This window comes from Macaca mulatta, chromosome X (assembly GCF_049350105.2).
Source record: "Macaca mulatta isolate MMU2019108-1 chromosome X, T2T-MMU8v2.0, whole genome shotgun sequence".
NCBI classification, from domain to species: domain Eukaryota; kingdom Metazoa; phylum Chordata; class Mammalia; order Primates; family Cercopithecidae; genus Macaca; species Macaca mulatta.
The window spans coordinates 9,338,594-9,361,375 of NC_133426.1; the positions used below are offsets into that span (position 1 = coordinate 9,338,594).

General features: G+C 48.3%; 1 protein-coding gene across 2 annotated transcripts in view; it reads left to right on the forward strand.

Annotated features, from left to right (window-relative positions):
• Nucleotides 1–628: 628 nt before the first annotated feature.
• SHROOM2 (shroom family member 2) overlaps nt 629–22,782 on the forward strand; it is a 164,037-nt gene continuing 141,883 nt past the window's right edge. Inside the window, exon 1 of one of the 2 annotated variants that reach the window (XM_015126922.3) lies at nt 629–1,064. In XM_015126922.3, coding sequence (XP_014982408.3) covers nt 894–1,064 — 171 coding nt within the window. In that variant the 5' untranslated portion in view covers nt 629–893. The remainder of the gene's footprint in view (nt 1,065–22,782) is intronic. The other variant, XM_015126923.3, reaches the window with a different exon arrangement.

Consider the following 22,782-nt stretch of genomic DNA (forward strand, 5'->3'; position numbering starts at 1 on the left):
GCGCAGGGCCGCGCGGGACGAGCGGTCTCCCTGCCCCGGGCAGCGGGCACACCGCGGGCACCGGGGCCTCCCGCAGCACTTCCGCTCTCACCTGCGCGGCAACCCGCATCCCGCGGTGCGCGAGAACAAAGTGGGGGCGCCGGCGGGCCGCGCGCCCCGAGACGGAGGAGGCCGGGGCTCCGGACACGCCACACCGCGCCCGCCGCCTCACCTGCCGCCTCACCTGCCCGGTCCCGGCCTCCAGCCGGCGGACGGGGGCGCCCAGAGCCTCGAAGCACTGCCGAGCTCTAGCGCGGGAGGAAGGGCCCGACCTGGCGCCGGGGCCTCCGTCCCCGTCCCCGCCCGCGCGGGCTCCGCCAGCCCCGGGGCGCGCGCTCCTCGACCCCGACCCCGCCGAACGGCGCGCGCGCCTGAGCGCCCCTCCCGGCCCGCTCCCCTCCTCCGGACGAGAGAACTGGGGCGCGCCCCTCCCCAACCCTCCCCGGTACGAGCAGCCGCGTGGGACCCCGAGCGCGCACCTGAACCCCGCCCCTCACCCTGCGGGCCCCGGGCTGGACCCCTTGGCGCGCTCCCCGGGCCCGCGGCGCGAGCTCCCGAGCGCGCCTGCCCCGCCCCCGTCGGTCCCGCCCCCTCCCGCCCCCTCCCGCCCCCTCCCGCCCCCTCCCGCCCCCTCCCGCCCCCTCCCGCCCCCTCCCCGCCGGCCCTGGCCCCAGCCGGGGCCCCGGCCCCGCCTCCTCTCGGCTAGCCCTCCGGGCTCCCTCCGCTGCCGGGCCGGCACTTTCTTTCCAAGTTACGGCGCAAGTTCTGCTGTGCCCGGAGCCTCCCTCACGATCCCACGGCCGGGACTGCCCGGAGTGCATGGGTGCGGGCCAGGGACGCTGAGCGGACGCGCCATGGAGGGCGCCGAGCCCCGCGCGCGGCCCCAGCGCCTGGCCGAGGCCGAGACCGAGACGCGGGCGGCCGACGGCGGGCGCCTGGTGGAGGTGCAGCTGAGCGGCGGCGCCCCGTGGGGCTTCACCCTGAAGGGCGGCCGCGAGCACGGCGAGCCGCTGGTCATCACCAAGGTAAGGCGGCCGCCGGGCGCGGGCGGTGACAGCCCGGAGCTGGCCGCGCTGCGGGGCGCGTCGGGGTAGGGGCGCGGGAGGGGTGGTAGGCTCGCGCCCCCGGCTCTGGCGCGCGCGTCTGCTGGGGTCACCTGCGGGGACTGGGCGCCTGGACCAGCGTGGGCGTGTGGTCCTGGCGGTTCCCCGCGCCTCGCAGAGTTTAAATGGCTCCTGTTCCGAGTCCTCTTCCCCTCCCCCTCCCTCCTCCGGGCAGGGGCCTGGCCGGGTCCTCTGGCACTCCCGGGCCCGCCAGCGGCGGCCTGCACCTGCGGGGCTGCCCGGAGGCCAGGGGAGGAACGTGTCCCCTAGCCGTCCCCACCTGTGTTTGCCTCTCTGGGGTCCCTGGTTCGGCACACCTTGGACCCGTGCCTGTGATCACTACGAAACCCAGAGTAGCAGCTGTCGCCGGCGCAACTTCTCTATTCCCTTCAGCCCATCAATGTTTACTGACTTTCGGCTTCCAGTCCCAGATTCCCTGCGCACTGGATACCTGCGCAAACTTAGAGAAACCTGAAAGCCTGCTTCTTAAGAGCAGGACCCTAGTTCTAATAATAAGAAAGAAATTCCAGCTGTATCTCATCAGGAATGTTGTGTGTGTGTGGTTTGCTTTAGAACATTGAATTTTCTTGTCTCAAAACAAAATCCATCTGGAAACTTACCAGTTGAACCTGTATGAACTTGTAAAAGCAAACACATAAACAACAGTCTAGTCACCCTGTGTTCTGGTTAAAAGTGTGTAGTGGTCAGTTTCTCTGGGAAGGGTTGAGTCGGACCTTTCGTATGGACGAAGTTCCTTTTCAAATGTAAGGATTCTTGGCGACTAGAAGCGTTTGAAGATGATTTACTGGTTTTCTCGGCTTTCCTGCCTCTCCACAGCAGGAAGAAATTAAGTGATTCCTAACCCGCCCCACTGGTAATCAGTTTGGGAAGTGGGATGGCTTTGTTGTTCAAATAGCAAATGAGACACCAACGTCTTCCATTCTATATTTTCTGTCGCTTTTATGATTACAGAACTTTGTGGAGGGATTTGGGGAAGCCTTGGTTAGCTTTGCACTAAATTTTTGTTGAACTCAGGAAAGAGGTTGCCATTGTTTAAAATTGGACCAATGTGTAATCTTTTATCACATTGGCTTCTTTGGAAACATGGTGGACAGTCATAAAGTGTGTACACTCTGCCCAGCCAGAACACTTTTTCTTTTTTTTTTTCTTTTTTCTTTTTTTTTTTGAGACAGGGTCTTGTTCTGTCAGCCTCCTGAGTAGCTGGGACCACAGATGTCTGCCACCATGCCTGGTTAATTTTTTATTTTTTGTGGAAACGGGGATTTCACTATTTTGCCCAGGCTGGTCTCGAACTCCTCTGCCTCCCAAAGTCCTGGCATTACAGGCGTGAGCCACCGCGCCTGGCTCAGAATATGGATTAATCCAAGCTTTGAATCTTCCTTTCCCAAAAGCTACTGAAAAGTCACTGGGGCTCATTAAAAAATAGATCTTCTAATAGTTGGTTTTATTTGTTTTTTTTTTTTTTTTTTTTTCGCTTAAAAAACCTTGTAATTAAATAGTTACATATTAGAGACCTGGAATATTGTGCAACTCACTTGCTATTTAGCAGACTCTGATTTGGGGGTAGCTTGCGTTAAGGTAAGAGGACACCTTCTCTTTATGATAATGAGGGTATCATTTGAAAGCCTCATGGGAGTGCGTGTAGTAGAATTGGGAGGGGTGTCAAGAACAGGGCTGGTTTGGTCCTGGTCTTCAGATGGAATTTTATCAGCCCATTTTATAGATGAAACAGCTGTGGCCCAGGCAGGGCAAATGGTGTATCTTGAGGTCACAAACTGTTGAGTCCTGGGAAGGGCCCTAAGAATCAGACTCTGGCCCCAGTGTTCATGCCTGCTGCTCCCCTCCGGTCAGTGCCATGTGCTTGGGTCTGGGATCTCCTGCAATACCATATTGAATACGTTCATCACATCGGTTAGGTGAGGGTTTGCCAGCCTTGGCATTGTGGACTTTGTGAGCTGAATCTGTGTTTGCTGTGCTGTGGGGCTGCCCTGTGTTTTGGAGGATGCTCAGCAGCCTCCCCGGCCTCTACCTGCTTGATGCCACTGTCACCTCTCTCCAGGTGTAACAACAAAAACGTCTCCAGACATTGCCAAATGTCCTCTGGGGGCAAAATTAGCCTGGTTTTGAATCACTTTTGTTAGATTAACCATGTATCACCTTTGCTCTTAAAGGTTTTTTGCCTTTAAACTTGTTTCTTTTTGAAGACACTGGCCTTTAAGGTGGTGTGTTTAGAGGCCCCTGGCATTGCCAGTGTTTGCATGGAGGGCTGTTTTCCTCCCACGCGTTGGCCCTGAGAATAGGCTTTATTTACATAGTCAAACTCAAACAAATACTTGCTTCATCTGCATTTTTGTAGCTGGAGAAAGGAAATTGAAGCAGGAACTCCCAAGTGCTGTGTTTTATGGGCATCCACAGTGGCTGTTCAGGATCAGGACTGACTATTATCTGGGTTTAGTTTGAAGCTAAAGGGATACTAACTTCAGAGGAGTAGCATTCTTGGAATTTGGGGTGCATGCATGAAGCCCAGCAGAACCTCCGCTGACAGATGGCGACAGGATTCATCACTCCTCAGTATGTTTCTGCTGATTTCTGCCTTGAAATTTTGCTAGAGTTGGTGAAAAAAATGCACTCAAACCCATTTTTCCATGCGGTTGTTAGAGAGGGGACAGGAATAACGTCCATGCTGTAGGAATCTACGTAACGGAAGTAGAGATGGTGGATATATGTGATCCTGGCGGATTTTTTGCATGTTTCTGTTCCCATCCATTCAACCAGTGGAAGTCTTCAGTGGGGGGAGGGGAGGGGACTGATGTCTAAAATGTCACTAGAGTGGCTTGAATTCCACAAAGCTGTTTGGGGGACTCATTAGGAAGCGTTAAATACACCAGCTGGGTGTCAGCAACCCCCTGTGGCCTCAGGAATGTTTGTTAAGGGAGGGAAGGAATGAAGCCCCAGCCTATCCTGTTCACTAGTTCTTAGAGTCCGCTCCCTCCCCCCAAAAGAATGCCAGAAGCCTTAGCCCGAAGCGCCAAAGAAGACAGTAACTTGGGCCTGGCCTAGCCCCAAGGGCAGCTCCTTTGGGAACCCATTGATTTTCGGGTTGCCATTGGGCACCAGAGCTGTTGTGTGCGACAAGACTGCTGTGGTCTGGGATGCTTGGAGGTCCCCCGACCTGACTCACCCACCCCAGGGCTTCAGACTCTGAGAACATTTCTCTGGAGAGGAGACAGAGCTTTGAAATGTCCTTTCCAGTGTGAATGCCAAAGACTGAATCAGGGCATATTTTGGGGGCTGTGCACCCAGGTGGCAAGTGTCTTGTGTAAAGTGTTAGCCGGGTCCTTGATTGCAGAGGGCACAGGGCTGAGACTGGTGGCTGGCGATGGGCAGGAATGGAGGCCCCGTGCCTGTGATGTACCTTCCTTATTGGTTTGGAAAGGGGGCTCCACTTTATGGGCCATGCCAAGTCACTTCATGACCCGAGGACCGGGGAGATCAGAGTGACCACCCTGGTCGGGATCAGTTCTTGTTTTGTATGCCTTTATATTGGCTCCCACGAGGCAACCAAGCTCTTTGTGAAATATCAGTAAAGGTTTTGAAAAAGTGGAATCTGCTGAATTCAGCAGTGGGTCAGGAGCTGGTGACTCTCAACTTTGTGGCTGCTGGTGGATTTCTGTGCCCAGACGCAGTGTGCGGTCAACATCTGTACAAGGGAGTGCTGCTGCTTCTCCAGCTGTCTGAGAACCAGCGGGTGAGGGCTTGGACCTCCCCTGCCGCTGCCATCTCTGGGTGATGTCCGAGTTGTAAAGTCTCACTCACTTTTTGATGCCAGTTACTGTGTTTTCTTCAGGTATTAGGATGAGTGTCATTATAAAGATCCATTTGTATTTAAGAATTAATAGTAAGGTTAAAAACCAAGAGGTGAGCTTTCTTTCCTGTGCTGAAAGACCCTTTCAGTTGGTAGGCCCGCCTTGCCAACTGGCTTTCAAATCTATCTTTATTACCTTTTCCCAGACTGTGAATTAATGTGACCCTGCTGAATTCTCATCCTTGTTCTCCAGCGATGTTTTGGGCGAGAGTATGGAGTCAGGCAGTGGGCCTCAAGTCCTATTCCAGGGTCTGGGAGCTGGAGGCTTTGAGGGTCAGCTCTGGGAGGATTCTTCCTCTCTTAGACGTTAGCTCAGCTTGACTCACACCTATGAATCCAGAGCCTTCTGCGATTATGAGAAGCTATAAGCATAAGCTGTGCATCTCACTTCTGTACCAGGATGCGTTCGGTCTTCATGGCTCAGTTATGAGTATTTCTTAACATGTCCTAACATTTATCTTTTGGAAAAAAAAAAAAAGAAAGAAAAGAACACTAGTTTGCCCAAGAGCTAAAGGTAGAATAGTATGATAATGAAAGGCTCAGAACAAATAGTAGTTTTCACCTTGTCTTAATGAGCTGGGGTTTCTTAATCTACCTTTGTAATTCGTGGTCAAAGAAGCTGGCTTGCCACTTGGGAAGGGCTGGTTTTTCTCTTTGGAAAGCATTTTGGAGTTGTCTGTCCCCTTGCCAGAGTTGTTTTGTATCAGCATGCAAATAAACCTGGATTTGTGGCCAAGTTCTTAGGGGCAGCGGAGGAAAGCTGGGACTCTGGAACTTTTCTTCTTGCATACCGGGTGCAGCGGGGACATTCTACACGATAATGTTAGAGTATGAAGGCTGAATGGACTTTTTATTCAGGTCTTTTACTTTCAAGCACTGTAGTCAGGAGTGGGGTAATTCTTGAAGGATAAATTCTGCAGGTTTCTGCAAGCTGTCTTCCTACACATGCAAGCTGAAAACTTTAACCCACATGAAGGATTTTGAAAGAGTTCTGGGTTGCCTGTTGCTCTTTTAGGGCTTTTAAAAAATATCACCAGTGCCAGGCACGGTGGCTCATGGCTGTAATCCCAGCACTTTGGGAGGCCAAGGTGGGCGAATCACCTGAGGTCGGGAGTTCGAGACCAGCCTGACCAACATGGAGAAACCCTGTCTCTACTAAAAATACAAAAAATTAGCCGGGTGTGGTGGTGCATGCCTGTAATTCCAGCTACTCGGGAAGCTGAGGCCGGGTAATCACTTGAACCCGGGAGGCGAAGGTTGTGGTGAGCCGAGATCGTGCCATTGCACTCCAGCCTGGGCAACAGGAGCGAAACTCCATCTCAAATAGAATAGAATAGAATTGAATAGAATAGAATAGAATAGAAAATCACCAGTATCTGATACAGGGAGGGTGTGTTCTGGAGGAATTGTTGTCCTTTACCTTGTGTGATGCAGTATTTGGGCTGTCCTATAGTAGAGCCAGCCTGTTCCCATTATGGGTGTGAGTATTCCAGCTTCTCTTTAGGGGAACATGCCTTAGAAGGATAATACTATATCATTAAAAAGAAAAAATTGGACAAATCTCATTTGGTTGAACCTCAGAACTAGGATGTTCTGAATTGCAAAGCAAAGGTAACTTTTTTTTCCCAGATAAGGAGCCCCTGGGCTGTTTTTTTTTTTTTTTTTTTTTTAAATCCCCAGCATATTAAGTTGCAGGCAATGAGGGCTGCTTCTCTTGGATGGAAAGGCAGGAAAAACAGCATTTTGACTTGGCTAGGAAGGGCTGGGATTATCTTTTGGCAAAAGGTGACTTTCAGATCAAAGGCAAATTGTCAAGGTCAACAAGAACCCAGGCAGGGTAGACTCTGTGTCCTTGAAAGGTAACACTTACTTACTCATAGAAGGGAAGGGGCAAGCATGATAGTGTATTTTTTATTTTATTTTATTCTTTTGAGACAGAGTCTTGTTCTGTCTCCCACACTGGAGTACAGTGGCATGATCTTGGCTCACTGCAACCTCCGCCTCTGGGCTTCAAGCAATCCTCCCACCTCAGCCTGGGGTTACAGGCACGCACCACCACGCCCGGCTAATTTTTGTATTTTTAGTAGAGATGAGGTTTTACCATGGTGGCCAGGCTGGTCTGTAACTCCTGACCTCAAGTGAACCATCCGCCTTGGCCTCCCAAAGTGCTGGGATTACAGGCATAAGCCACCGCGCCTGGCCAAGAATGTTAGTGTATCTTTTATGAGGTTTTATTTTATCAAAGTGGCTCTTGCACAGTATAAATTATCAAGCAGTTCTTCAAGGGTGCTTATATGCTACTGGTCATTTGGCCTGACTACTGATCATTTCCCCCTCCCTAGAGACAACTGTCGAAACGTCTTAGCTGATTTCTTTTGGTATTTCCATCCATATCCCTAAATGATGGCTTATACTGTATATTGCTGCAACTTGTGTTTATTAGCTTGTTCTTCCCAATGTAGGATATTAGGATGTAGCCTTTTTTCCACTCTTTTTTTTTTTTTGAAAGTCTCGTCCTGCCATTCAGGCCAGAGTGCAATGGCATGATCTCGGCTCACTGCAACCTCCACCTCTGGGGTTCAAGCGATCCTCCCACCTCAGTCTCCCGAGTAGCTGGGATCACAGGCTCAAGCCACCATGCCCAGCTAATTTTTATGTTTTTAGTAGAGATAGGGTTTCACCATGATGGCCAGGCTGGTCTCAAACTCTTGGCCTCAAGTGATCTGTCCGCCTCAGCCTCCCAAAGTGCTGAGATTACAGGCATGAGCCACTGTGCCTGGCCCTTATTTCCACTCTTTTCCAATGCTCACCTACCCTCCTCCAACTACTCAGGCATAATTCTTGGCCCCTCATACCCCTAATGTAATTACATCATAATTTTTTGTTGTGGGACCATCCTGTGAATTATAGAATGTTGAGCAGCATACCTAGTCTCTTCCTTTTTTTTTGAGACAGGGTCTTGCTCTCTTGCTCAAGCTGGAGTGCAGTGTCATGATCACAGCTCACTGCAGCCTCCACCTTCTGGGCTCAAGTGATCCTCCCACCTCAGCCTCCTGAGTAGCTGTGACTACAGGTGCATGCCACTATGCCCAGCTAATTTTTGTATTTTTTGTAGACATGGGGTTTCACCATGTTGCTTGGGTTGATCCTGAACTCATGACCTCAAGTGATCCTCCCACCTTGGCCTCCCAAAATGTTGAAATTACAGGCGTGAGTGACTAAGTCTGGCCTCTTCCCCCTCTTGATGCTGGTCACACTCTTCCCTACTCTGAGGAGCACGGGGTTAACAATATTCAGTGTTTATTTTGGTTGCTATTGCTATCACTGCTGAGTCTGGGGGTACATACTGTGGAGTCCTGATAAGTTAGCATCAATGAAGAAGGGATCCCAGGGTGGGGGAGAACAATTGTTCTGAGAAACTGCTAATCACAAACAACTCTATTTCCATGGAGCTTCTCCAGCATGACCCTATAAAACTTCCCTCCAGCCCCTGCCTCTTTGCAGACAACCCCTTCCTTCTCTGCTGTGTTGCCCGTTGCTCCCTTGCAACGTACTTTTTCTCTAATAAACTAGTCTTCTCTTCTCTTTTCTTTCTTTTTTTCTGAGATGTAGTTTCGCTCTTGTTGCCCAGGCTGGACTGCAACGGCATGATCTCGGCTCCCCACAACCTCCGCCTCCCAGGTTCAAGTGATTCTCCTGCCTCAGCCTCCTGAGTAGCTGGGATTACAGGTGCCCACCACCATGCCTGGCTAATTTTGTATTTTTAGTAGAGATGGGGTTTCTCCGTGTTGGTCAGGCTGGTCTCGAACTCCCGACCTTGGGTGATCCGCCCGCCTTGGCCTCCCAAAATGCTGGGGATTACAGGCATGAGCCACCAAGCCCAGCCATAAACTAGTTTTCTTTAACTCACCACTGTCTTGGTAAATTCTTTTACTGCCCGTGACTCTGGCCCCGGCCAGTGTACCCACGACACTAGTTTCTGCAGTCACTAGGGTTCAGGATAGTTTTCTTTGCTTAATTTTCAGTGCACTTATCCTTGATTCATCCCTCAAATCCTCCCCAGTGATGAAATACCTCTTAATATATTCAGGCACACCGGGGGTCATCTTTTGAGATCTTCTCTGTCTGAAAACAGCATGATTTTTATCTTGACAGTAAATTGTTTGGGTGCAGTCCTGAATGGAGACAGTTCTCCCACAGCACTCTGAAGGTGGTGCCCACTCTGCTGGTGTGCAGTATTGCTGGAGGGAGATCAGACATTTTTGTTTCTGGATCTTTTGTACTAGGTCTGCTTTTTCCCTCTCATTTTCTTTTTCTCTTCTTTTTTTTTTTTTTCTTTTTCTTTTTTTTTAAAAGACAGGATCTTGCTGTGTTGCTCTGGCTGGAGTGCAGTGGCTATTCACAGGCACGATTATAGCCACACTACAGCCTTGAACTCCTGTGCTTAACTGATCCTCCTACCTCAGCCTCCCAAGTAGTTGGGTTTACAGGTGTGTACCACTATGCCCAGCTCTCTTATTTTGCATTTCTTTGTATTTTTGTTCTTCCTTGAAGATTTTGTTCAACATCATCTTCTAATCTTTCCATTAAGTTTTAAATGTATGTCCTCATTTTTTCCCCAGATTCTAAACTTTTAAAATTTGTTTCTCAAATGTTCCTTTTTCATACCATACTGATGTTGTTTCATGATTCTTACATATCTGTGACAGTATTAAGCTGGTCTCTAAAAATGTCCTCTTTTTGCATAGATTGTTTCTGAGCTCTGCTTTTGTTGTTTGTTTTGGCTGCTTTCTTACCTGTTAGAGGTTGTCTTCAAATGTCTAGCGCTCCTTGGCCGTCTGCTGGTATTGAAGGTTGAGTTCCCCAAAATGCTGTCGACACTCTGTACATGGGGGTGAGTGATCAGGTGAAGTTGTTTCCCTGGGTATTCCCCCAAGGCTGTATCTTTCTATTTTTTTTTTTTTTGGAGGGGCAGGGGGGCAGCCGTGTTTTTGTCAGATACTTTTTTCTACTTAATAAACTTCTGGTGTAGTGCAGGTTGAAAAGTAATGGGAAGTCTGCCAGTTGAGGGGATCTCTGCTTTGCTCAGCTGGGCGAGGGTGGTCGTCTCTGCCCCCAACTCTGGCTGTAGTGGTTCCAGTTTGGAGGGAAGGTCACCACTAGGCAGAGGAGGCAGTGCTTGCTTGCATCCGGAGCTGGAACTTGCTCTCAGTTCCTAACCGTTTCTAATTGGTAATCCTTTGTCTGTCCAACTAGAATCATTCCTATTTTATTGTGGTATCATGGGGATTACATGAGGCAACACATAAAGCTATCTCTAGTAAATTTAAATTCCCCCTCACTTCTCCTCCTTACTTTCCCTACTCAATCCTGATTCATTGAGAATTTGGAACTTTGGGAGGCCGAGGTGGGAGGATTGCTTGAGCCCAGGAAGTCAAAACAAGCATGGGCAACAAAATGAGACCCCATCTCTATAACAAATACAAAAATTAGCCAGGCAAGTTGGTATGTACCTGCAGTCCCAGCTACTTGGGAGGCTGAGGTGGGAGGATCGCTTTGAGCCCAGGAGGTTGAGGGTGCAGTGAGCCAAGATCATGCCACTGCACTCCAGCCTGGGCGACAGAGTGAGACTCTGTCTCAAAAACAAAAAATAAATAAAAAATAAAAATAAAATAAAAGATACATCTAATGCCCAGCATCGGTACATTTCCTATGTTATTTGTAGCCAACCAGAAGTGATTCTTTCCTCTCCTCTACCAAAAATTTTTTTTCTAGAATAATAGTGTTTCTTATTTTTATAATATTAATAAATGGAATAGCTCTTTCAGATCAATGTGGTATTCAGAGTAGGGTTTTTGTTTGTTTGTTTGTTTGCTTGCTTGTTTTGATATGGGGTCTCATTCTGTCATTCATGCTGGAGTGTGGTGGTGTGATCACGGTTCACTGCAACCTCAGCCACCTGGGCTCAAGCAGTCTTCCCACCTCAGCCCCCAGGTAGTTAGGACTAGAGGCACATGCCGTCACACCTGGCTAATTTTTAGTATTTTCTCTAGAGATAGGGTTTCGCCATATTGCCCAGGGTGGTCTCGAACTCCTGGGCTCAAGTGATCTACCCACCATGGCGACCCAAAGTGTTGAGATTACTGATGTGAGCCACTGTTCCTGGGCCAGAGTAGGGTTTTTAAAAAGTAGTTTTGGGAAGTGGAAATAGTGGGAAAGATGAAGGTTCAGTATCCCTGTGACAAGACTCTATTTCTTCACTCTTTCAATCTTTGGAGTAGAAAATCTGTTAAGGTTTAGAGTGGGACCCACAAGTGTGGCAGAAATGCTGCCTGCCAGAGTCCTTGTTGCCTCCTCCTTTCTCACACTGTTGGGCCACATTTCCCAGCCTCCCTTGCAGTTAGCTGTGGCCACATGACACTTCTCCCCTGGGGAGTGCAGCTGCAGCCATGCCTGCCATTTTACTTTTCCCCTTCTGGCTGCCTGGAGTGAAGATGGCCACAGGGCAGAGTTCATCAGCTTGGCTCCCTGAATGACTGCAGAGGTGGCTGCCTATGCTATGGGCACCATCCAAGCCAGTACCATTACATGAGCAAGAAATAAGCCTCTGCTGTGTTTGGGCCATTCATTGTATGTTTTTTGGATTATTTGCTGTAACTGTTAGACTATTCTCACAAATGAAATGCCGGGAGAAATCAGAAGTTTTCCCTTTAGCAAATATACCCAGCTTTAAGAGGCGGAATGTACAGTGCTTCTTTTACACCCATGCTGGAAGGAGTGAGGAAAGCATCACTGTGGGTGTCCAATTAGCATGAAGCCTATTCCCTGCACACGTATTATATAAAATGAGACCTCCACACCCATTGGCTTCTTTCCACCTTAGCCTTTTCTCTCAGCTGTTAATTTAATACTGCCCCTCCCGGCCCTCCCCCCCACCCACCCTGTCCCGCCGCCGCCTTGCTCTTGCTTCTCCTCCCCGGGGATGATTTCCTGGGAGCCCTGGAGCATTAGGGCGGGAGGTTGGGAGAATGCCCAGTCTAGATAATTAGTCCTAGGTAGGGCTGACTGGAGGCACAGGGGTTGGGGTGGGTGGCCAGCTGCTGTTGGGATGATTTCAGGGATTGGACCTTCCTCCTGGTGGCAGTGCCCTTTCTTTAACTGCCTTGGTTAAAATGCAAATGTTGCTCCGGAGGGCTACACATTGTCATCATTAACAGAACTGCCTTCATCAGATTAATTAATTATAGTCTTGTATGGCAGACTTTTTTTCCCCCTGGTAATAGCACCCAGACACATGAATTAGACCAGCAAAGAGAGGAGAGATAAAGTTGAAAGCCAGATGAAAGCCAAGTAAAACTGGCCTCGGGAGGAAGGTGGAGCTGGCAGAGTGGGAATGCTGAGGAAAGACCTTGTCTGTTCAGGTACTGGCCGCCTACAAAGAGGAGTTAGGACAGCCTGTGGAGGAAGGTGGTAGGGAGGGCAGGGACCTAAGTCCAGCTGAAAGCCCTCCCGGGACTTGCAGAAGAGGTGAAAGAGATTCTTTACCTGCGGCTTGCAGATTCTGAAGCTGACGAAATTCCATGTCTTTTGTTGTTAATCGTGCATCTGTTTGCAAATTTGTAAACAGGGTGATATTTATCTCTGCTAATTATATAATGCTTTGTATAGTGTCTTTTTTTCTTGTTGCATAATTAAAATGAAAAAAATTGAAAATAAAGGAAAAGATTGATCCATAGCCCAAAACATGTAATAATCTTATTTCTGAAAGTACAGCTGTATTGATTTTTCCCCATCTCTATGGAATTCTTTGCTTTGAACCTCGTAGATCTAATTTTTAATTGCTTGAAAACCCTTAAGAATTACATTGTCAACAATCTTTGGAATCAGATGAAAGGAAGTTTAATTTTGTGTATGCCACTTGACGTTTTAAGAAATGGTATGTTTTGTTGTGGAATATATTGAGTTTTATAATTTAGCTTTTTCTAGGCAGGCATATTTTTAAAAACCCTATTTTCTAGAAAACGGAGTGTACTTTATATTGGTCAAATATGTCAGTCTTTCAAACAACTATGTGCTTTTTTGTATGTGCAGCTTTTCTTAACATTTTCATTATGTTTAGATGCCTTGAATCTTGAATTAAAGTTTGGAAAGAAAACATCTGGACTTGAAAAGGTAGGCCTGCTGCTGCTTCCATCATATTTATTTTGTGTTTATATACCGACAGAGCTCTCACACGCTGATGCCATTAGGGTCTGGGACGGAGCCATTTCCACTCCCCCTCCTCATTTTTAGTGGCTGGTGTTTTGGGGACAAGTAATTAAAACTTGTACCACTATGCATGGTTGTGAAATCTCAACACAAAGGTAAAGTTCACATTCTCGGCTGGTTCCTGAGGATGCACCTCCTTGTACCCTGAGGCAGGAACTTGCTTTGCTTTTACCGAGAGTTTAATTCTTTTTTTTTTTTGAGATGGAGTCTGGCTCTGTCGCTCAGGCTGGAGTGCTGTGGCATGATCTTGGCTCACTGCAACCTTTGCCTCCTGGGTTCAAGCAATTTTCGTGTCTTAACCTCCTGAGTAGCTGGGATTACAGGTGCGCCACCGTGCCCGGCTAATTTTTGTATTTTTAGTGGAGATGGGGTTTCGTCATGTTGGCCAGGCTGGTCTCGAACTCCTAACCTCAGGTGATCTGCCTGCCTCAGCCTCCCAAAGTTCTGGGATTACAGGTGTAAGCCACAATGCCTGGCCTGAGAGTTTAAGTTTTAATTTTTAAATTACCCATGTTGTAATTGCTTCGCTGAAAAAAATGTTCAATTCATATGAAAACTATTTCCCCTTCTTTCTGTTTTTACAGTGACTTCCACTGGTTCTTTTCCTTTGCCATCTACTAGAAGGTTGGATTTCTTGAAGATCCTTTTATCTGTCCTCTCTCATCTAGGTGGTCTCATGCTTCCTTGAAATAACGTGCCTATAGACAATGCTCATATCTGTATGTGCAGCCTCAACTTCTCTTTTTTTTTTATTTTCAATGACCGTTTTACCAAATCAGCTTTTCGTCTGAACTCTGAAATGGCCCTTGTGTGTTGCTGAGGCCCTTTAAACTCAGCACAATCCAAATGGGAATCATTCATCTTCCTTTAACTTCTCTAATTCTGGATTTCTAATCTTGATCATCAGTTTATCCCCAAATCTAGAAGTCATCCCTGATGCCTTCCTCCCCTTAACCTCCCACAGCCAATTGATCACCAATCCTTTGGAGCCTAAATATGGGATGTGTGTTGCTTTCTTCTCATGCCCAGCGTCACTGCCTCCAGTGGTTTGCTCCAGTGACTGCCCAGGCAATCACAGGAGTCTGTAACTTGCATACTGCTGCTCACCTCTTCACATGGCAGACTCTTGAGACCTCCAGTAGTGGGTGTGCCAAAACAGTGGTCTACTTCTCATGCTGTTGCTGGAAAAGCCTCAGTAATTCCTCATGGGCCACCTTAGCTAGGTATAGAAGGCTTATTTATTTTATGTATTATTATTATTATTTTTTTGAGATGGAGTCATGCTCTGTCACCCAGGCTGGAGTGCAGTGGTGTGATCTTGGCTCACTGCAACCTCTGCTTCCTGGGTTCAAGTGATTCTCTTGCCTCAGCCTCCCAAATAGCTGGGATTATAGGCGCCTGCCACCACCATGCCTGGCAAATTTTTGTATTTTTAGTAGAGGTGGGGTTTCACCATGCTGGCCAGGCTGGTCTTGAACTCCAGACCTCAAGTGATCCACCCGCCTCAGCCTCTCAAAGTGCTGAGATTACAGGCGTGAGCCACTGCGCCTGGTCACTTTATTTTTATTTTATAGAGATGGGGTTCTCATCTCTGTCACCCCCTGTAGTGGGTGGTATGCAGTGGTGTAATGATAAATCACTGTAACCTCAAGCTCCTGAGCTCAAATGATTCTGCCCCCAACCCCTGCCTCAGCCTCCCAAATAGCTGGGACTACAGGCATGCGATACCATGCTCAGCTAATTATTTTTATTTTTTGTAGATACAGAGTCTCACTGTGTTGCCCAGGCTGGTCTTGAACTCTGGCTTCAAACAGTCCTCCCATCTTAGAAGGCTTTTTCTATTTTATCTCCTGCCTATTTTCCACCCTCATTTGCCGGTAACTCTTCGTGTAACACTGTATTAGTCTGTTCTCACGCTGCCAGACATACCCAAGACTGGGTAATTTATAAAGGAAAGAGGTTTAATGGACTCACAGTTCCACGTGGCTGGGGAGGCCTCACAATCATGGCAGAAGAACAAGGAAGAGCAGAAGGATGTCTTACATGGAGGCAGGCAAGAGAGAATGAGAGCCATGTGAAAAGGAAAACTTACAAAACCATCAGATCTCGTGAGACTTATTCACTACCATGAGAACAGTATGGGGGAAACTGCCCCCATGATTCAATTATCTCCCACTAGGTCCCTCGCATAACATATGGGAATTATGGGAGCTATAATTGAAGATGAGATTTGGGTGGGGACACGGCCAAACCATACCCAACACTTTAGCTGAGTATGAAAAGTTTTACATGCTTTAGCATCTTCCTTTTCCCTAGCCTTGTCTTCTGCTGTTACCCGCCTTGATCCTCCAGTCCTACATTGTATAATATGGTGGCCACTTGTCATATGTGACTGTTGAACAGTTGAAATGTAGCTGGTTCAAATTGAGATATACTGTAAATTAAAATATACACTGGATTTTAGACTTAGTCTGAAACAGAAAAGATGTAAAATATTTTAATAATTTTTTTATTATGTTGGAATTATAATATTTTGACTACATTGGGTCAAGTAACTAAAATATATTATTAAAATTAACCTGGCCAGGCACGGTGGCTCATGCGTGTAACCCTAGCACTTTGGGAGGCCAAGGTGGGCTGATCGCTTGAGCCCAGGAATTCGAGACCAGGCTGGGCAACATGGTGAAACCCTGTCTCTACAAAAAAATACAAAAAATTAGCCAGGCGTGGTGACTGGCACCTGTAGTCCAAGCTGCTTGAGAGGCTGAGGTGGAAGGATCACCTGAGCCCAGGAGGTTGAGGCTGTGGTGAGCTGTGATTGTGCCATTGCACTCCAGCCTGGGTGACGGAGTAAGAAAGACCCTGTCTCAAAAAATAAAAATTAAAAATAAAAATAAAATTAATTTGACATGTTCCTTTTTACTCTTTGAAATGTGGCTCCTAACCAATTTGAAGGTGGATGTGTAGTGCTCTTATTTCTGTTGGACAGCTCTGCTTTAGCCTTTTTTTTTTTTTTTTTTTAAAGAGAGATGGGGTGTTAAGCTATGTTGCCCAGGCTGGACTTAGCTACTGGGCTCAAGTGATCTTCCCACCTCAGCCTCCTGATGTGGCTGGCACTACAGTCGTGCCTCACCATGCCCAGCTTGCTTCAGACTCTTGTTAGGCGGAGTGTGGTTTTTAGGTTAGCACATCCGCATCACCTGGGAGCTTGTTACAACTGCAGAATCTCAGACCCTGCCCCATACCTGCTGAATCAGAACCCATATTTTAACAACGTGATTTAGTCACATGGTAAAAAGTTTGCTGAGTGCTGCTTTAGAGAATGATTTGCTGGTCTCCCAGCATCCTCTGTTATTTGAGGCCTTGCAGTGTTTCTGAGACATTCACAGTTTTGTGGAAGGCTTTGCTCAGATTACATCACCCAGGCGAAGTGGCCCTAACTCTCCGTCCCCAGTCATGTGGAATGCCCTCGGTGGCCCTCTATAATCATTGGTTTTGCAGCATCCTTAAGCCTACTTGACCTGGGAGATCCCTGACAGTGGGGACTGGCTCTGTTTCATTGCTGGTATCACAGGCATATTGCCTGGCATATAATAGGTCCTTAAATATTAAAGTCCTTTAAACACAGCTTACACGTAGCCTTGAGATGGGATGAATGACTGCACATTGTCACACTGTTCTGAGCACTGTTAGGTCCTTTGTCCCCTTCCTTTTTATGAGGACCATCTAAGACAAGGTAACTTGGGCTGAGAGTGATCTGCCTGGGTCATGCAGGTTGTACATGGAGTCAGGATCTGAAGTCTCCATCTGGGTGACATCACAGCTGCAGATTTCTTTTTCTTTTTCTTTTTTTATGAGACAGCATCTTGCTGTGTCACCCACGCTGGAGTGCAGTGGCGTGATCACAGTTCCCTGCAGCCTTGACCTCCTGGGCTCAAGCAGTCCTCCCGCCTCAACCCCTGAGTAGCTGGAACCACAGGCACACACCACCTCGACTCCTGGCTTGGTTATTTTTTTAGTTTTTTTTTTTTTTTTTAGAGATGGGGTCTTCCTATGTTGCCCAGGTTGGTCTTGAACTCCTGGGCTCAAGTGGTCCTCCTGCATCAGCCTCCCAAAGTGCTGGGATTACAGTTGGGAGCCACCACCCCGGTAGCATCCCAGCTCTTTCTCCCTCTTTACCTCCTTGCTAAACAAGACACTTAAGCCTATCTTACTGTGTAAGCCACATGAGCCATACAAAGATTTCTTAAAGATAATTTTTTAAAAATGTGTAGCCTCAAAAGATTTTAGATATTTTTTTCTAACACAGAAATGCACACAGCAGTCTTGCTTTACGGTAACCCTTGGTTCCGTGGGGATGGGACTGGCTCAGGTGCCAGAGGCTGGTTGGAGAGGCAGGCCTCCATGCTGTCTCTTTGGTGCTTGCCCCCAGGACTCCAGCGAAGGGTGCCCGGTGCTTTTCCCACCTGACGGTGCTCTGTGCCTCCCATCAGGAAGAAAGCAGAACTGACTGCCGCCCACTACCAGACTCAGGAGCCTCTCCTGCCTTCCTGGGAAGGTGGTTTTGATGAGGTGCTGATGAACTTGAGCCTGGTTTTTACAAAATGAGCATAGCCATCAGTTGTTCCATTGCACACAGCCAACTCTTAGGAGGGGCCGCCTTCACAGACCACCTCCGGACACAGAAGTCGGGATTTTAGGCTTTTCTCCTATGCATGCAGTATACTCCGTGGGCACACAAGGGAAAAGCAGTGCCAGTGAGAATCTGCCAGCGCTGTTTGGACAGCACGGGTTCTCGACAGGTGTTGTTTTATGTGCGTGTGGTGGATATAAGAACCGCCAACCAATCTCGATAACAAATGTAGCCGTTTAAACGTCCACAGACATTTTAACGGTCCTAACCTATGGTCACTCACGGTGTCGGGCCTTGGGAAGATGGGCTGGGTGGGCTGAAGAAGGCCCACTGAATTAACTAGATCATGCCCGGGTTGGGAGGATGGCACGTTACATTCTGTGGTATCTGATGTCTCTTTCTGTGAGCTCCCTGTCTTCCTTTGACGACTCCCCAGTGGACAAGGTCTTTGGGGAGGTGGAGGCTGAAGGAGCATGTGCTTATGGTCCAGCAGGAGGTGGTGTGTCACTTAACACTCCTTCCCAGGACTCTGAGTCTCGAGCGGGGCAAGGGCTGGGTGCAGTCAGCTCCGTGGCCTGCTGTGGGTGATGGGCTGGGGCCCAGAGAAAACAGCTTGGATGCAACGGTCTGCAAGACCAGCCTCCCCAGGTTCCTTGTCTCTGGCTCATTTCTGACCCTTTACCTAAGACGTCCAACAATCCTTATGTTCCTGGTAGCATCTTAGTAAATCACCCTTTCGCTTACAAATAGGAATTCATTTCCATTGCTCGCAACCAAGAAAGCCATGGCCTGAAACAGCCTAGTGGGAAGCCTGCAGACCTGAGATCAGGGGGGCCTTACCACTTTGTCGTTTGTGGCCCTCTGCAAACGTGCCGTCCGACGCACTGCAAGGAAGAGTCTCTGCTTCAGAAGGTCTGAGGAGTGGCATCCTGAGACTGGCTGTGGTGAGCTGGTGGGTGCAGCTGTCTCCTGCACACTGACCTTCTTCCCTGGGTGGCTGTCCCCAGACCTCTGAAATTTGGGAGGAGCCAGGGTTTCCTTTTAGTTTACCCTCACCGGCACTGTCCAATCTGGAGCCCTGGAGGGTGGAACATTGTAGGAATGACTCCTGGGCTCTGTAGAGCACCTACTGTATGCCAGCAGCTGTGCATTATGCTGTGACTTCCTGGGCTCTGGGAACTGCTGTTATTCCGTATCACCAAGTCACATTGCATCGGAGTGGTGCAGTCAGAATCCACATAGCGGCCAGGCACAGTGGCTCATGCCTGTAATCCCAGCACTTTGGGAGGCTGAGGTGGGTGGATTATTTGAGGTCAGGAGTTCAAAAAATAAAAAATAAAAAAATAAAGGAATCCAAGTAGCATCTGCCAAATTTCCACCGTGCTCCAGGCACTGTTCAACTTTATGTGAACTTCACAGTGGTTCTGCGGGGTAGGTTTATACAGTTGGTATTGGTGCTATGATCTGAATGTTTCTGTCCCCCCAAAATTCCCATGTTGAAAACCCACAAGGTGATGGTATTAGGAGGTGGGGACTGGGTGTGGTGGCTCACGCCTGTAATCCCAGCACTTTGTGGGGCTGAGGTGGGCAGATCACTTGAGGTCAGGAGTTTGAGACCAGCCTGGCCAACATGGTGAAACCCTGTCTCTACTAAAGATTCAAAAATTAGCCGGGCTTGGTGGCAGGCACCTGTAATCCCAGCTGCTTGGGAGGCTGAGGCAGGAGAATTGCTTGAACCTGGGAGGAGGAGATTGCAGTGAGCTGAGATCGCGCCATTGCACTCTAGCCTGGGTGACAGAGTGAGACTGTGTCTCAAAAAAAAAAAAAAAAAAGAGGTGGGGTCTTTTGGGAGGTGATTAGGGATGGGATCCATGCCCTTATAAAAGAGACCCAGGTAGTTCCTCGTCCCTTCTGTCCTGTGAGGACACAGTGCGAAGGCGCCTCCTGCAAACCAGGAAGTGGGTCCACAGCAGACACTGAATCTGCCGTCTCTTGACCTTGGACACCCAGCCTCCACAGCTATGAACAATACATTTCTGCTGTTTATGAGCCTCCCAGTCTGTGGTGTTTTGTTACAGCGTCTTGAACTAGACAGTTAGTGAGGAGCGTTAGGCTTAGAGAGGTTGAGAAACCTGCCTGTGGTTATGGCAGGGCCAGTCTCTTCACTCGCACCACAGGCACATTGCTGGGGCCCATGAACACGTTCTAGTTTTCAGAAGAAAATGAACTTCTAGGTTCCCAAAAATGTTTAGAGATAAATTATTTCAATATTTATTTACTGTATAATATTAATTTATATAAAATAATTGAATATATAACATCAAGTTAAATAGATTAACTGAAATACATTAATGATCTGGATGAAGTATATAACTTTAATTTGGTATATCACATTAATGTAGTCATCCTTATGCCAGCACAGTCATCACATACAACTTTAATCCTTTTTGTTTTTGTTTTTTGTTTTTTTGAGACAGAGTCTCACTCTGTTGCCCAGGCTAGAGTACAGTGGCTCGATCTCTGCTCACTGCAAGCTCCGCCTCCCGGATTTACGCCATTATCCTGCCTCAGCTTCCCAAGTAGCTGGGACTACAGGCGCCCACCACCTTGCCCCGCTAGTTTTTTTGTATTTTTTTTGTTTTTTAGTAGAGACGGGGTTTCACCGTGTTAGCCAGGATGGTCTTGATCTCCTGACCTCGTGTCAGAGCTGGGGTCATTCTGCTGCTTTGCTTCAGACGTGCGAGTTTGGGGGCATATGTCAGAGTGTCTCCAGGACCAAGCAGGTTGCACAGGGGGCTGTTTCCATGAGCCTGGGCTAAGGGGACCTGTCGGGAGGCCGGCAGCCCTGGGAGACAGGAACAGGCCTCAGGTGTTTCTAAGGATCTAGACCTTGGTGTATTGTAAAGACATCACAAAATCAGGCTTCCAGAGGCCTCATAGCGACAGGTGTGTCACATAGCGTGTGCTGTGCCATAGAAATAAAACCCGAGTTCAGGACTGCATGCTGCCTGCTGGTCTAGACTGTAAAAAACTGTCCGTGCCCCAACAAAAAAGTAAAGCAGAGAAATTAGACTCCTGAGATTAAAGCAATTTGCCTTTCTTTCTTGTCTTCTACATTGCTTGTAGCAAGGTGATGCTTTTCTGTGAAAAGGCATTTCTCACTGTCTAAAGGGAGCCCTTCTCTGATCCCCCACTGAGAGCAGCCCTTCTGAGTGTCCTTTCCCACCCCCTCTGGGCTGCCAGGCTCCTGCTGCTAACTTGACTCTTCTGAAGTCTCTTTTTAAGGTTCAGTGTCATGGGGAGGTCAGAGAGGGGCGTGGTTCAGCAGGAAAAGAGGAAGAGAGCCTGACTCGTGACCATCCTGGGTGCCAGGCACACCTGAGCACATGCAGCCCCGAGCTGTTAGCCTGGACAAGCCCAGGCCTGGCACCGCAGGGAGAACTGGTTCGTGGATTCAGTCTCCACAGCCTGATTTCCTCCCAGACTTTGCCCTGCTTGGAGCATTCCGATCTCCCGTGTTTGAGGGTTTCATCCAGTAAGTGCAGTAGTGCTGCACCCTCTCAGACTAAAGGTGTGCTGTGCACCCTGGGAGTTCCTTTACTTGGGGGTGGTAGGAGAGGCTGGAGGAAGCCTGCCTGCACTTCTTTTTTCTTGAAAAAAGAGGTTTTTTTCATTATTAAAAATGGAGGCTGTGTGCTGTGGCTCACACCTGTAATTCCAGTGCTTTGGGAGGATCCCTGGAGCCCAGGGGTTTGAGACCCTGGGAAATATAGTGAGACCATGTCTCTACAAAAAAAAAAAAAACAAAAAAAACCCAAAATTAGCCAGGTGTGGCAGTGCATGCCTGTAGTCCCACCTACTTGGGAGCCTGAGGCTGGAGGATTTTGCTTGAGCCAGAGAGTTGGAGGCTGCAGTGAGCTGTCATTATGCTACTGTACTCCAGCCTAGGTGACAGAGTGAGACCCTGTCTCAAAAAATTTTTTAAAAATAAATGGATATAATGGCCGGGCGCAGTGGCTCACACCTGTAATCCCCGCACTTTGGGAGGCCAAAGCGGGAGGATCACCTGAGGTCAGGAGTTCGAGACCAGCCTGGCCAACATGGTGAAACTCCGTCTCTACTAAAAATACAAAAAAATTAGCCAGGCATGGTGGCAGGCGCCTATAATCCCAGCTACTCGGGAAGCTGAGGCAGGAGAATCGCTTGAACCTGGGAAGCGGAGGTTGCAGTGAGCCGAGTTCGCACCATTGCACTCCAGCCTGGGGGACAAGAGTGAACTTCGTCTCAAAAAAAAAAAAAAAATAAAATAAATGGATATAATTCACATGTCACAAAATTCACCGTGTTAAAGGGTACAGTTTAGTGGTATTTTTTCTGTATATTCACTGACTTGTGTAATCGTCACTTTAATTCCAGAACAATTTTTTTTTTTTTTTTTTTGAGACGGAGTCTCGCTCTGTCGCCCAGGCTGGAGTGCAGTGGCCGGATCTCGGCTCACTGCAAGCTCCGCCTCCCGGATTTACGCCATTATCCTGCCTCAGCTTCCCGAGTAGCTGGGACTACAGGCGCCCACCACCTTGCCCCGCTAGTTTTTTTGTATTTTTTTTGTTTTTTAGTAGAGATGGGGTTTCACCGTGTTAGCCAGGATGGTCTTGATCTCCTGACCTCGTGATCCGCCCATCTCGGCCTCCCAAAGTGTTGGGATTACAGGCTTGAGCCACCGCGCCTGGCCATAATTCCAGAACATTTTTATCACCCCAAAAAAGAATCCCTACATCCATTAATACTCCCTCCCCATTTCCTCCCTTCCCCCAAATCCCACCCCCGCACTGATCTGCTTTCTTTTATTAGTC